The sequence below is a fragment of the Cucurbita pepo genome, chromosome LG07 (genome assembly GCF_002806865.2).
Source record: "Cucurbita pepo subsp. pepo cultivar mu-cu-16 chromosome LG07, ASM280686v2, whole genome shotgun sequence".
NCBI lineage: Eukaryota > Viridiplantae > Streptophyta > Magnoliopsida > Cucurbitales > Cucurbitaceae > Cucurbita > Cucurbita pepo.
In genome coordinates this window covers 2,949,227-2,964,075 of record NC_036644.1, presented here as the reverse complement: position 1 = coordinate 2,964,075, position 14,849 = coordinate 2,949,227, and the positions used below count along the sequence as shown (strand labels likewise).

At 32.6% G+C, this 14,849-nt stretch overlaps 2 protein-coding genes across 4 annotated transcripts; both read left to right on the top strand.

The window, feature by feature from the left end:
- Nucleotides 1-458: 458 nt before the first annotated feature.
- LOC111798607 (polyadenylate-binding protein RBP47-like) lies at nt 459-4,175 on the top strand. 2 transcript variants are annotated; one of them, XM_023681856.1, is made up of 7 exons: nt 459-1,051; nt 1,954-2,434; nt 2,624-2,688; nt 2,808-2,938; nt 3,042-3,138; nt 3,623-3,806; nt 3,892-4,175. In XM_023681856.1, exons 1-6 carry the CDS (start codon nt 686-688, stop codon nt 3,797-3,799), a joined length of 1,317 nt encoding a protein of 438 aa, XP_023537624.1. In that variant the 5' UTR covers nt 459-685; the 3' UTR covers nt 3,800-3,806; nt 3,892-4,175. The 2 variants fall into 2 exon arrangements, with proteins under 2 accessions (XP_023537624.1, XP_023537623.1); XM_023681855.1 differs by having other exon boundaries at nt 3,623-4,175.
- A 2,654-nt stretch (nt 4,176-6,829) lies between these two features.
- LOC111798445 (uroporphyrinogen-III synthase, chloroplastic) lies at nt 6,830-12,512 on the top strand. 2 transcript variants are annotated; one of them, XM_023681594.1, is made up of 10 exons: nt 7,000-7,089; nt 8,193-8,263; nt 8,331-8,418; nt 8,656-8,722; nt 9,419-9,537; nt 9,993-10,088; nt 11,139-11,194; nt 11,528-11,613; nt 11,724-11,858; nt 12,124-12,512. In XM_023681594.1, the coding sequence occupies exons 2-10, from the start codon at nt 8,255-8,257 to the stop codon at nt 12,176-12,178; spliced, it is 711 nt and encodes a 236-aa protein (XP_023537362.1). In that variant the 5' UTR covers nt 7,000-7,089; nt 8,193-8,254; the 3' UTR covers nt 12,179-12,512. The 2 variants fall into 2 exon arrangements, with proteins under 2 accessions (XP_023537361.1, XP_023537362.1); XM_023681593.1 differs by lacking the exon at nt 8,193-8,263 and having other exon boundaries at nt 6,830-7,089.
- Nucleotides 12,513-14,849: the final 2,337 nt, after the last annotated feature.

The following is a 14,849-nucleotide window of genomic DNA, read 5'->3' as shown; positions in this document are numbered from 1 at the left end:
TTGGTTGTTTTAACTATTTAATTTATTTATTCAAAATTTTATTTATAATTGAAAAATTATAGAAATAAATATAAAATTTTATTTTAAAGTTATTGGATAATGAATAAATATATAATTGTATGGTAAATATTTTTTTAAAAAAATAACTTAAAATTTTAATGGTAATACACAATTTACACGGCAAGAACTATAGGTAAATCAGTAAACTGTTAAATATATACCTTTTAACTACTCAAAATTACCGAGGTAAGAAAGGAGGTAAAATGGATTCGGATAGGGCAGAATGAAACACCCAAAACTTGAAGGCAGTTGACGGCGGATAAAGAGGGAAGTGAACTTAACGACAGCACGTTATATAAAATAATAATAAAAATCAACGGCTGAGATTGATTTAAAGGGTTTAATCTAAGGGTTTGAGGAGCCACCGCGTCTACAAATCTAGCCATGAATCAGTCGTTCATTGATGTGCATTTGTTTTCGGCTGTTCCACCCTAATTGAGCCTTTCTCCTCTCTGGTTTATCTCCTCCGCCTTCAGCTTGCGGTTATCAATCGCCATGGATTTCTTCTTTCACTAACTTTGATTCACTATCCTTGTTTTCGTTCATCTTTCTACTCATTCTTCTTCTTCTTGTGAAATTTTGTTTGCGCTGTTTAATTTTGAGCGGTTAGAGAGAGTGCGAGAAGATGCCATCCAACGGCCCTGATTCGCAGTCGCAGCAGCAGTCTGCACATCATACGGAGCAGAATCAGCAACCGCACAAACAACCGCAACCGCATCCGCAGCCGCCACCGCAGTGGTGGATGGCGATGCAGTATCAAGCGGCGCCGATGATAATGCATGATCCGATGATGCCGCCGCAGCATTACATGCCTTTATCTTCACCGCACCGTATTCCTTATGGTCGACCGCCGCATCAGGTTAACGGCCAGCAGCACCAGCAGCCGCCGCACCAGGAATCCACCAGCGAGAACAAGACTATTTGGGTCGGCGATTTGCAGCATTGGATGGACGAGAATTACCTCCATAGCTGTTTCGCTTCCACCGGCGAGGTTTTCGATTTTATTATTTCGATATCTGAATTATTTATTCATTATTTTAATGTTATGACGGTTTATATAATTAGTTGTTTAATATTATCTACATGTTCTAGATTTGTTTGCCTAATTTTGTTATCTGTCACTTGTTCATCTAAATTACTCAATATAGATAAGGAAAATTTTGATGAAACAACTGACCCTTTTCTTAATTTTTTGTATTTTTCAATTATTATGTCTGGAATTCATTGTTTTTATAGAACAGGCTTACCATTTTTGTTACGTGAGACTGCTTGGAGAAAATTGTGAACTCTTTACTTGGATCTGTTCTGTTTATTATGATTGGATTAGATGGTTCATTTAATTCTAGAGCATTTATCATCACTTGGGGCCAAATTTGTTTAGTCAATGCACCTGTTTGTCTTATTTGCGTTCCTAAAATGATCTTTTGTACTATATATGTAATGTTTTTTCAATTGTTACGTTCATTAAGCAATAACATTTTACTAATTTCATTGAATTGAAAGATGAAATTATCTGATTTAGCTCTTTTATATTTCATTTTGATTTTGTGATTTGAACGAACAATGTATCGGTTGTTATGCTCGTTCCACGGATATTTATTAATGATTTGTAAATGGTAGTATTTTGATATGTTATTCTTCAATAAAGTACGATACGGTTCCGACCAAGTTGTTGTATTGTGGTCCTTGTTCGCTTGTGTCTCTTGCGTCTTTTATATTGTGCATATTCCTTGTGTGTTCATTTGTTTCATTTTTGAGAAGAGAATCTATCAAAAGGAAGCCTCTAGGAGAGTACTTGTTTGTTGTCTTTTGTTCTTTTTCTTGACAGTCTTTATTATCTCCGCTTTAAGCATATTTCGTATGTCCCATGCTTTACATTACTATGATATACAGGTTTCTTCCATTAAAGTCATTCGTAATAAGCAAACTGGTATATCTGAAGGCTATGGATTTGTAGAATTTTTATCTCATACAACAGCAGAGAAAGTTCTGCATAATTATTCTACAGTTTTGATGCCTAATACCGAGCTTACTTTCCGGTTAAACTGGGCAACATCTAGCACGGGTGACAAGCGTTCAGAAAAGGGTTCTGATCTTTCTATTTTTGTCGGAGATTTAGCAGCAGATGTTACCGATAGTATACTACAAGAAACTTTTGCGAGTAAATATTCATCTGTCAAAGCAGCAAAAGTTGTCTATGATCCAAATACTGGTTGTTCAAAAGGTTATGGTTTTGTGAGGTTTGGTGATGATAACGAGAGGTCTCAGGCCATGACTGACATGAACGGCGTATATTGCTCAAGCAGGCCTATGCGCATTGGTGCAGCAACGCCCAAAAAGTCCTCTGGATATCAGCATCAATATTCTTCTCAAGGTTCACAATACTTATTTGCATTCATTTCCATAGTTTTGAGTCAATATTTCATCAATGTCCTTAAAAGAGCATCGAAACGTCGCATGTATGTTGAGGTTTCTGTGTAATTTTATAAGGAAACCAGGACTAACCCTTGGCAAATTAAGCTGCTCATACTTCAGCTATAATTTTATATTGTCTTGGTATTAGGATATGGATCAAATGGCTCATTCACCCATGGACACCAGTCTGATGGAGATTCTACAAACACAACTGTGAGTTGGGTTACTTCATGTTGTCTTCATAATGTCAAACGTCATTACCCTTGCTAATTTTCTCTTTGCTCTTCCTATTCTATTTCTGTTTGTCTTGGTTTTGGGGAATATGTGTAAAGATTTTCATTGGAGGGCTTGATCCGAATGTTACGGACGACGATCTTAGGCAACTATTTTCTCAGCATGGTGACATTGTATCTGTTAAGATACCAATTGGAAAAGGTTGTGGATTTATTCAGTTTGCAAACAGGTAAAACCTCATGGCTATGAGTCATTTGACCATATTCAAAGAGTAGCTTTTCTAGTTTCTGTCTATTTGAATTACTCAACCATCCTTCAATTCTGCTGTGCAGAAAGAATGCTGAAGAGGCATTGCAGAAATTAAATGGAACTGAAATTGGCAAGCAAACAGTACGTCTTTCTTGGGGGCGCAGTCCTGCGAATAAGCAGGTAGTTTTCGTGTGCGTGTGTGCGTGAAATCGTTTGAGACACAAAAGTACTTTTTTTCAAGATTTGGAAACTTTCCTTTTCGAGCTTCCCTTCAAGGCTTTAAAGCGCGTCTGCTAGGGAGAGGTTTTCACACCCTTATAAGAAATGTTTCGTTCCCCTCTCCAACTAATGTGGGAGCGTTCTCACTGGCACACCGCTCGATGTCTTACTCTGATACCATTTGTAACAGCTCAAATCCACCACTAACGAATTTTGTCCTCTTTGGGCTTTCCCTTTCGGGCTTCTCCTCAAGGTTTTAAAACACATATGCTAGATTGAGGTTTCCACACCCTTATAAGAAATGTTTCGTTCCCTCTCCAACTGACGTGGGATCTCACAGTGTCTGTATTTAGTTGCTTCAAAGTACTCGAAATATTGGTGGGCCAGCATTTTAGATTTCTATCTCAATAATCAATTATCTAAACAAGTGCTTTTCATTTGACAGCACCGAGCTGATTATAGTAACCAGTGGAGTGGAGCCGCCTACTATGGAGGGCAGATGCAGATGTATGGGGGATATGGATACGCAATGCCGTTACCTTATGATCCACCAACCATGTATGCTGCAGCATCATATGGAGCTTACCCTATGTACGGCACCCATCAACAGCAAGTGAGCTGATTGGAAGGTAGAGGAAACAATCCTTTGTTCTAATAAAGGCAATTGTCCGGTTTGAAGCCTGGGGTCGGTAAATCTTCAACGTTTCTCTGTAGGATTTCACTATCTATAATGGGCAAAGTTGCTACATTTCCGAATGTTCAACTTTGTTCGCGAGGTTTTCTATAAATCCCTCCACCATGGAGCGAAACCGAATTTTGATGGACCGGGTTATGTAGAATATGATCTACTAACTATTCGTTTGAGACTGCTAGAACTAATAAGGTACTTAAAAATGTTTGTTAGAAAATATAATGTTATGGGCTTGTAGCTTTAGCTAAGATTGTTCTGCGCTTGCTATTCAGACATTATCACATAGATAAGATTCCGATTGTTGTTATGTCCTTGTCTCCTTATCCTGTTCTTTTGCTTTGTTTTGGGAGTACTTTTGAAGTGTGTTCTAAAAGGATATGGCTATTGGCGCCTGCAAGATTTGGGAATGATTATCAAATGGTTTTCAAATGCCTATTTGTTTGTAGTTTCTTTGAGTTGATTTTTATATGTTATTCTTGTATGATCAAGTGTTTGATTCTTTTAATGTTACTATATGGATCTATTAATGATGTTTTGTTTTTCCTTTTTGTCTTAGATCTTTCTTTTTTATTAGGGGGAAAATGAAAAGAAAAGTGTTATTTTTAGACTAGACATTTGAATTACCTAGCGTTCTAGATATTTAAATGGCTTGAGAACTTGACTAATTTAGGTGATTTTGATCAAACCATAAAGGGTTTGGTCGTTATTATTTTTATTATTTGTTTTTTAATTTTTTGAAAACTGAAATTTCGAGTAGATTAAGATTATTTGATGTTTGAAACTGATGTTAGCAATGTAGTATTTTGTGTTTTGTGAATGTTTGATATTTGATGTTAACCCAATTCAATTTGAACATAAGGGGTTAGTTTGTGAACTTTATTCGAGTTGTTCGGGTCACTAATGCAATCCTCGTATGTCCAAAATTGGAATGTTTTCAAGCATCGTTTTTTTTTTCTTTCTACTTTTTCAAGTATTCATAATAATAATAATGATACTAAGTTGAGAGAGCATTTTTTGTATAAAATACTTTACAATAATGGAGTTTGGCATAAGATTGAAACGTGACACAACCTTTATTGCTTGCAAATAAAATATACACAATAATTCAAAATAAATGGAATTCTCTAGAATACTTCAGCTTAATTTTAACACATTATTACTTGAATTATAAAAGGGATTAGAAATAATCTTGTTTTCGACTACAAATGATAATTTTTGTGGGGTTTCCATAACACTTAGCTTAATGTAATCATAAATAACCCATCCTTTTAATTGTTTTTTTTAAATAACATTTTAGTCCCTCAAATTTGAAAAATAAATCTAGGTGACGCTCGAGTAAAAGACCAATTGCCACATCTAAATGAAAATGATATTAATCCTAGGATGACTAAGAAAAACTTAAAAGAATTAAAAGTTACCAATAAAATCAAGAAAAACTTAAAAGAATTAAAAGTTACCAATAAAATCCATATTTCTTTTCCTTTTTTGGTGGCTCAATTATAGAAACTTCATAGTAAATAAAACAAAACATAGCATATTGAAAAAGGCTTGATCAGTCTCCGGAAATGATTTTCATTATTAAAAAGTGAGGAGTAGTAATATGAGTATGTCGTCAGGACATTAGGTGCCATTACCACTTTTGTCATCGTCGTAATAAAAACAATTATTTAAAATAAAATTTCAAATCTTGAAAGGTAAACTGCATCAATTCAATGCAAACTAAATTAAATCTTGGTGTTGGTACTATGTTTATAAAATAACCTTAAAACTTCTTCATGTTGTACTATGTTTAGAAAATAACCTTAAAATTTCTTCATGGTGTATTATGTTCAGAAATAACTATAAAATTTTAAAGTTACGTTAGTAACTTTAACTTTTATAAATAAAAAAATTCAAAAAATTCTTTTTAATTTTAATTTTAATTTTTTTTTAAATTTGAGGTGATTTTGAGATTTTTTTAGTTTGCTTTCAATATTCTTTCCAACAAATTTGGTATCAGAGCTGCACTAGAATAATTTTTTTTTCTTTGCAAAACAAAAATAGAAGTAGTTGGTTTTTTTTTTTTTTCCTTTGCACCTCTGTTGCCAATTTTTAATGGTGAGAAATATGAGTGGTGAATCATCGAGATAAAGACCTTGCTCAGATTGCAAGAGCTATGGGACTTTGTGGAACACACGTTTCATTGATGTATTAGAACCCACAACAGAAGAAAAGGAGAGACGAAAAGAGAAAAATAATGGTAAAGCTGTGATACCAAATTTGTTGGGGGCAAGGGATTATTGAGTCAGAAAACAATAATAAAGAACTTTCATATATTAATATGATATTATTGATTTTTTTTTTTTTTAATATTGAACTTTTAAAAGTTTGGATTTTTTTTTTTTTTTTTTTTTTTNAAAAAACAATAATAAAGAACTTTCATCTATTAATATGATATTATTGATTTTTTTTTTTTAATATTGAACTTTTAAAAGTTTGGATATATATATATATATTTTTTTTTTGGGATAAAATACTACTTTTTTTTCCAAGAAATTATTTTAACTGCTCTGGTGAAATAATTAAAATATTAACCGTTTAATCATTACGGATGTAGTGTAAAGAGAGTCGCCGCCGGGCAGGGCGGGAAGATTCTGAGCTGGCATGTGTTCCAATTACGGGACGCACAACAACCCAAGGTTTGGCCGGGCAATTGGGACGCAAATCAAAAAGTGACCGACCCTTTTTCGTAATTTTCATTTCGTACATTAATAATAATATTCTCTATTTATTTATTATTCTTTTTTAAAAGGGTAATAATCTCGAATTCGGCAGAAAATTGGGTGTGGTCCTCCCCAGCGCATTATGATGGAAGAGAAACTAAGAACCAATGGAGAATTGACACGTGTCATTGAATGGATTAATTAATTAATTAATTAGTTGGGTCATGGGTCTTATTATGTTAACATCTGGCCTGCCCATCCTCAGTCTTTCATCTCCGATCAACACGTTTCCCCATGGCTCCAGTTTCTCTCTCTTTGCTCTCTCATTCGCCTTCAGTTCTTCTTCTTCCTTCTCCTAGTCTGCAACTCTCTCGCCCAATCTTACTTCCTCCTAGAACGCTCCCTTCTTGTTCCTCTACTTCAATTTCTTCTGTTTCGATTACGTCTTCGTCGATTTTGCCGCCGAAAGTTGTTGTTACTAGAGAGCGCGGCAAGAATGGGAAGCTCGTTAGTGCTCTGGTAATTTCTTGATTTTGTAATCTGAGGTTGTTTTGTTCGGATTGTTGATTTGTTTTATTCTCGTTGATTGCTCGAGTTTATTTTTGTTTTGTTCTTGTTCGCGAGTTAGATTTTCGTTCTACTGAGGCATTGTGTTCGTCTATTGAATTAATGTGGTGGTGCGATTAGTAAGTTTATGCGTTTGTGTAAATGTTTAAATGAATGCTGGTTGTTTGAGTGTTTTGATTCATTTTTGCCTTCTCAAGTTCTTTACCGATCGTGGAGATCTTTCCGAAATGGTTGATCATTTTGAGACTGACTGCTACTTTTACTCTTGCTGGAATATTGCTTTTAGGAGACAACAGACGCATACTTTAGTGGACGATTCTTGACATTGCGTACATTGAAACTGTAATGGTTTTTAAGCACCAATGTAGTTTTGATTTTCCAGAAAGTAAAATATCTTCTATCACCAGTCGTGAGAAAATGACGCCTCTAAAAGCAAATAGGCTGATCTCGTAAATAGCCACAATATGAGTTATATTTCAGTTCTTAGGTACACTCGGAGTCTCAGGACTGTATTGAACCATTCCAGAGCTGCGCACGGTTGTAAACTACTTGTTAATCTCGATTCCTTTTTTGATATAATAGCTTATTCGTAATAGCTGCTCTGCAATAGCAATCTTAGGAAGCATTTATATTAAAAATATTGGTGCTCTTTTCCAATATGCACGTTGTACTTGCATGGTGTTCGTGCTTTAATAGGTGGAATATTTNGTTCTCTTTTCCAATATGCACATTGTACTTGCATGGTGTTCGTGCTTTAATAGGTGGAATATTTGAATGGAATCCTGTTAATTGCTAAGACTCACATAGTTTTTCAGCCAGAGAACTGATCTTTTGTGTTAATCAAGAATAAGCAGTGTTTAGGATGTAGAATAGCCGTGATGATTTATCTTGAGCTTTTGTTCATTATCATTCAGACATCCACTCATGAATAAGTATTTCTGACATGGACGCATTGTTGCTTAAAGTAGAGTTGCTGATGTTATACCCTGCATTTTACGGCTTCTCTCCTCATTTCCCTTTTGTATCATTGATTTCATTGGCCTATTGTATTATAGACTTTTCGTGAAGTTAAAATAATGGGAAAGCAAAAGTGGTGGGCCTTGATGTTTTTGCGTGCATGAGAATGGTACAATTCAATCTCTATGTGAAATCAATAAACTGGAGCATATTGAAATTCCTGATGTTGATGACAGGCAAAACATGGAATAAACTGTTTGGAGCTTCCCCTCATTCAACACAGACAAGGACCTGACTTGAATAGGCTACAGTCTGTACTTAGTGGTAAGTCCTTCAAGATTGGGTCTCTCTTCTCGTACTCCTTCAAAGATCTCACTATTCTTGTTGAAAGGAATCGGTTCTCTCCTTCTCAAGCACGCACCCACATAATCTTGCAGGAGTGTTTCTGCTGGCATTTATTTAACAGTAGTATTTATTAGTAATTTCAATGTAGCACAGGATATTTTGAAGACTAGAAAATGGCACAAGCCTTTACAATCTTCTTCTGTTCTTCATTAACAGATTCTGTGTTTGACTGGATTGTTATAACATCCCCTGAAGCTGGCTTGGTGTTCCTAGAGGCATGGAAGTAAGGGTTAGAACTAACTCACTAGACTCTCACCAGTCTTGTATGTCACAGTGTCAAATGTCAATTTTTCTTATTGACAGGTGGTTAATATTCCTAGATCTTTGCAAGCTTTGAAGTTTCTCGAGGTTTTTAAAATATGTTTTGAAAAATTTTCCTATGTCATATACTGGCAATTGTGAAACTTGTTTTTTTTGGTAGAGGTGTTAGGACGAGAAATTCATACTCGTCATACCAGTTGATCTAGCTCTTTAGAATTTGCTTAGTTATGGACAGTTTATTTCAAGTTACAGATGATCCAGCCCATGGCAACACCATATTACCATTTGATAATATGAATTATTATACTAGTACCATCAGATAAGTTAAATTATTTTACACCATTGAGTGCATTGTTAAGGCCTTTATTTTCAACCTGTATGCCTGCATGGTACATGAACTTTTCATTCAATTTGGAATGCGTTGTTGGTCAAGTGAGTTAAAACATGTTTCTGAATTTTATTTTACTGGTCATCTGTTTCTTTCTGTTGAATTGTATTTTGCATTGTTGCTTCTATATAATCATGATCCACGGTGCTCTATGTTTACGAATGACATGTGTACCAACTAAAGATTGGTCGATACTTTCACATCTTATTTTTCCATTAGAGCTGCTTTAGGTCATCCTTAAGTGATACCTTCGCATTATTTTGTCCTTAGGGCCGCTGGAATGCCAAAAGTCAGAATAGGTGTTGTGGGAGCTGGTACAGCTAACATTTTTGAGGAAGTGTTGCAATCGTCAAAACAACAACTTGATGTGGCGTTTGCACCTTCAAAAGGTAAGACACATGTCAGGTCATGTCTCATGCCTGACACATGATATTCATTATTTGCAGATAGTATTTGTTTGCATGATGTTATTAGTCTTTTGCCTATATCATTTACAGACTGTCTTAATTCAAATCAGATGATGATAAGACCTTGAAAAAAACTGTTGTTGTTTGGAACATCAGAACTTTAAAACACAACGTGAAAAAATATGTCAAATGATTTAGATGGTACTTGTTCTAGTAGTATTTCATCTTCAATTATGTCTCTGTTATGATTGTTCTTCAACAATCACAATTTGGCAGGTATTTGTAATTTCACTATTTTTTTGGGTGGAGACTGTAATTTCACTATTACGTGTGTAGGCATCTGCATTTGATTTGGATTAGAATCCTTCTACAGAAATACATCGTTGTCCTACAAATATTAAAATTTGAATTTTATTTTCATCTATTATATCTTTCAGCAATAGGCAAGGTCTTGGCTTACGAGCTTCCAAAATTAGGGAATACGAAGTGCAGTGTCTTGTATCCTGCTTCCACTAAAGCAAGCAACGATATCGGTAGGCAATGTACTCTTTTTCTTCTACACTCTGAGGCTAGTTTCCATTAGATAATGTGGTAACAATGATGTTTCTTTTATTTATTTGTTTATTAAAATAGTTACTCTTGTTTCCTCATGCCATAACTATAAGGAATTTTATTTTGACTGGAAGTATTGTAATAAGTCCAATTTTACCTAGACCAGTAAACCTAATTTCCACAACTGAAATTTTCAAAATACTTCTAATCAGATGAAAAATTTATAATAGCATTCCCTACAAATGAGTTCGGACATCTCTATACCTTAAATTCACGCAAAATTGGTAGTGTGGATAACTGCCAAGTCTCTGTGTTCTATTCTAATCACTTCATAAGTAGCTTTTGGTCTGAAGAAATCCAAGGAAGAGGAAGTTATTTATAGAAGTACTTATAATGTGTGCGAGATAGTGTGCTTGAAACTAGATAGATGTGGGCTTGTATTGCTAAAATCATTTATTCTAGCTATAGCTCATATTTCAATGCAGCCTGATTTCTCTTCGTGTATGTATAGTATATGCATATTCGACTAACGTATAGTAGGGCTATGAGTAATTTGAACCTTGGTTGGAAATCTTAAATCAATTTTGAATCCCTGGTGAAAATTTTAAAATCAATTGCTATTGTAGTTTAGCTTAGTCATTATTAATGATAACAAGCCATTATTATTTACAAGATATACATTCCTCCCCATTGCTCCAAATTTTGTTTATCCTTTACTAACAGTTGGAAAACTGAACTGGCAAGCCTCAGTTTTATTCAACATTTATGTTTTCTTTTGTACACTTAATTTATGCGAACTGTAGTTGTGACTTGAAATTCTAATGTCAAGTGATCTGTTTGCAAGTATGAAGTGGCCGACTTGAACGAGTTCTTTTATCTGTTACTTTAAAAAGGAAAATTGAAGTTTTAGTACTTGTTCGTCTCATTGTAGCATTAGTATGCTGCTTTAGTATTGTTCTGTCTGTTCTAACTGAAAGCAAAATAATGGCTTTGAGAAATATAACCTTGGTGTCCCCTTTTGCAATCTTCAGAGGAGGGTCTTGCAAATCGTGGATTTGAGGTCACGAGGCTTAATACATACACTACGGTAAAGTTATCTTGTACACCACAAATTTAAAAACATGCCACACTGATTTTTAGAAGCGTATTCATCTACTTGATCATAAGTTCTTGATAAATATCTTGTATGCTTCAAATTTAGACCGAACCAAATTTAGACCCTCGTTGAAGAGGTTCGTTGGACTATACTTGAATTTTTATCAATTCTGTAGTACACATTTCCAAACCCGTGGGAGTCTTAAATCGTAACACCTTGTTCGTTCCTGTACTCTCAGTAACCTGAATGATGACTATGAAAAGAATATATGTTTCAAACGCAATTATCTTCGTAGGCATTATAATTATTCCTGGTATCTTTCAGGCACCCGTTGATTATGTCGATCAATCCATTCTCGAGCAAGCACTTCTGTTGCCTGTTGTCGCAGTGGCTTCACCTTCTGCAGTTCGGTAAGCACCAGTTTCTTTCTGATTAAAATTTGTTCTTTCCCGAGGGCAAGAGAATTTGTAATATTAATTAGTTCATTCCATCTTCATGGATCACAAATCTGTTGCAACAGCGCATGGATCAATCTTATTTCAGAGCCAAAGGAGTGGGAAAATTCACTTGCCTGTATTGGGGAAACAACTGCAGCAGTAGCGAAAAGATTAGGATTGAAAAACGTTTACTACCCGAAGAATCCTTGCCTTGAAGGGTGAGTTTTTCCATAATTCTACCTTACAATCTAGAAGTTAGTTCCTGGTAACCACCCACCTATAATTTTTTTAGCAACCATATTTGGTTGGGTCGACTATTGTACTATTAGATTAGTCATGCACTCACGGATATAATAATAAGAATAACAATAATAATAGTAAATCTTTAGTTGATGCATTTATTTTCATAATTGAGATTCCATGCTTTACAATAAGATCAAATAGACAAAATGTGAATTTACAAACGTGATGATTGAAATGCAGGTGGGTTGATAGTATATTGGAAGCAGTAAGAGCAGAAGAAGCACAAGTCGTTTAGGAAGTCATCTTTACTTCTTTTCCAGAGTTGCAGACGGAGACAAGAATTGCTTAAAGTTGTGGAACAAAGCATTCAACCATTGTATCATCATATGGTATGATCACAGTCGATTTGCCCGAGTTTCTATTCGAGGTTAGTCGCTTTTCCAGTAGTTTTACGTTCATTTATCTGTCTGTCCAGTTCGATATCAGATAATTAAATGACTCATTGTCATATTCTCTCTGTTGTTAATAGAATGTAAATTCGTTGAATAGGATAGGTTTGTCGTCTATTATCCAAATCTTCTTTCTTTTCTCTTCTTAATTTCCAACTTTGGTTTGAAATTTTTAGTAAACTCCAACTATAGTTTGTTAATTAATTGAGAGATTCCACCAGTAGTCATTCCTTAGCATTTATATATTAAAAAATTTAATGTTATCAACAAAGAATAAATCCATGGTTTAGCAGATCAAATACACGAGTTCAGGATTATAAACTTGTGTGAGTTATTTTATTTTTAAAATTTGAGATCATACGTAGCTTAATCTTTATGCTATTAATATTTTGTTCAACACTTTTGAGTATTGTTTAATCTGGAATCTTTATCCTTGAATTTATATAAACATCGTCTACTCTTGATGCTTTAAATTGTTGCCGCAGCCTATTATTCAACAGCAGGAAAATAAAAATTGCACCCGGATTCTAAACAAAATATGTTAAATATTGAGGTAAATAGGTGAAGGAAAATTAATTTGTATCCATTTTCTCTTTTAAAATAGTTTTTATTAAATTTATCTCTAACGTTGTGCATGTATTGCAAATTTTATCTTATGTTCAATTTTGTTCTAAATTTAATTCAATTTTTAATAAGATGTCAAGTAAACTTTGCTTAAAACATACTAATCATAAAAGAAACGTACAAAATTAACTGTAATTCATCTATAGTGTCTATTTTATTAGAATTTTTATTACTTTTATAACTTTGTTTAGAGAATACCTAAAAGCTTTCAAAGTAGGTTTAAGCTTTAAAAATAATTCAAACATATCTTTACGGTTTTATAAGATCTAGTTTGTTTTGAAAAAAACATGTTTCAAAATTATTTTGAATCTCTTTCCAACTTTTTGAAAAAAATACTCAGAACTTTAAAAAATAGTCTTAACAGGCTTAACATTTATTAAAAAATTATTACCATCAATTATAAAAGAAACTATCTTCACTTTTTATTTTTTTATTATCTATCTTCACTTTTTATTAATTTTTAGGATTTTTACAATAAAAATTATTTACTTTTTTTTTTTTTAATTTTAAGAATATTAATATTCTAGCATTTAGTACAAATAAAATAATTTTTAAGATGTAAAGATATATTTTAAACAAAATATCAAAAGTATTTTTTTGAAATTTTAAGTATTATTAAAATTTCTAAAAATTTAAAGATATTTTTTAACCCAAAAAAATACAAAGTTTTTGATATTTTTATAAGCAAATTAGTCCAGAAGTTCTAGGATCTCCACGTTGAGAATGAAATAGGTCAAATTAATAAAAATACACCAACTTTCTAATTTGTCTTTAAAATGCCTTTAAACTTTCAAAAAAGTTTCAATAATATAAGACTTCAAAAAGATTTACAAAATGTTTCAATAATATAAACTTCAAAAAGGTTTTAAAATGTCCTTCATGTTTATTTTGGATAGAAATGGTGAGTATTTTGTTTCAAAAATACCATTAAACTTTCAATAATGTTTGAGAACCTTAAAACTTTACAAAATTTCATTCAAATTTTTAAAAAAGTTTAAAAATATCTTACAATTAGTATCGGTTTAAAAGAGCTCATAAAATTTTAAAACTATTATTAACACCCTTATCCTTTATAAAAAAAATACATCAAACTTAGTTTTTTTAAAAAAATTAAAGGATATTACTAGATATATATATATTTATTATTATTTTTTTTTATTTTTTTTTTTATTTTTTTTTTGAAGTTTTTAACATCATCTTAATAGCATAAATCAAAATGTTAAAAAAGTTAATAAAATATATATATATATTTACCGTCAATTTTTGACAACAAACTATTTTTTGTTTGTTTTTTTTTTTTCTTTTTGATATTTAAAAAAAAAAAGTTTAAAGGTATTTATAAAATTTGAAATTTTTATTTTAAAAATAAAGTATTAATCTGAAGTTTAAAGATTTTTTAAAATTTTTTAAAAAAAGATTTAAAATTATTATGATACTTTTAAAAATATAAGAAATGTAAGAACGTAAGGGTATTTTTTTTATAGATAAAATACAAGTATTTAATTTAACGAAATGAATATCATCTGAGTCCTCGGCTGGGATGGAGGGAACAAAAAACCTCTGTTCCCTTTGAAAGAAAAAAAAAACTAATTTAATAAATAAGGACAACTTAATGGGAAATATCAAAATGTAAGTGTTTACATATAATTAGTTTTTTAATTTATAAAAATTGAGGGGGCAATTCCTCGACTGTAATTTTATCTCTCATTTGTTTACTTTACCGGGAATATAAAAGATGGAATATAATTAAATGCACATTATTCATAATATCTTTCAATTAGTTATTTATTGAAATGTAAAGGTAAACAAAGGATTATCAAATCTAATAAACAGTATTAAGTTTAAATTCCTAATTTTGCAATTCCATTTTATGGTCACTAGTTTTTTTTTTTT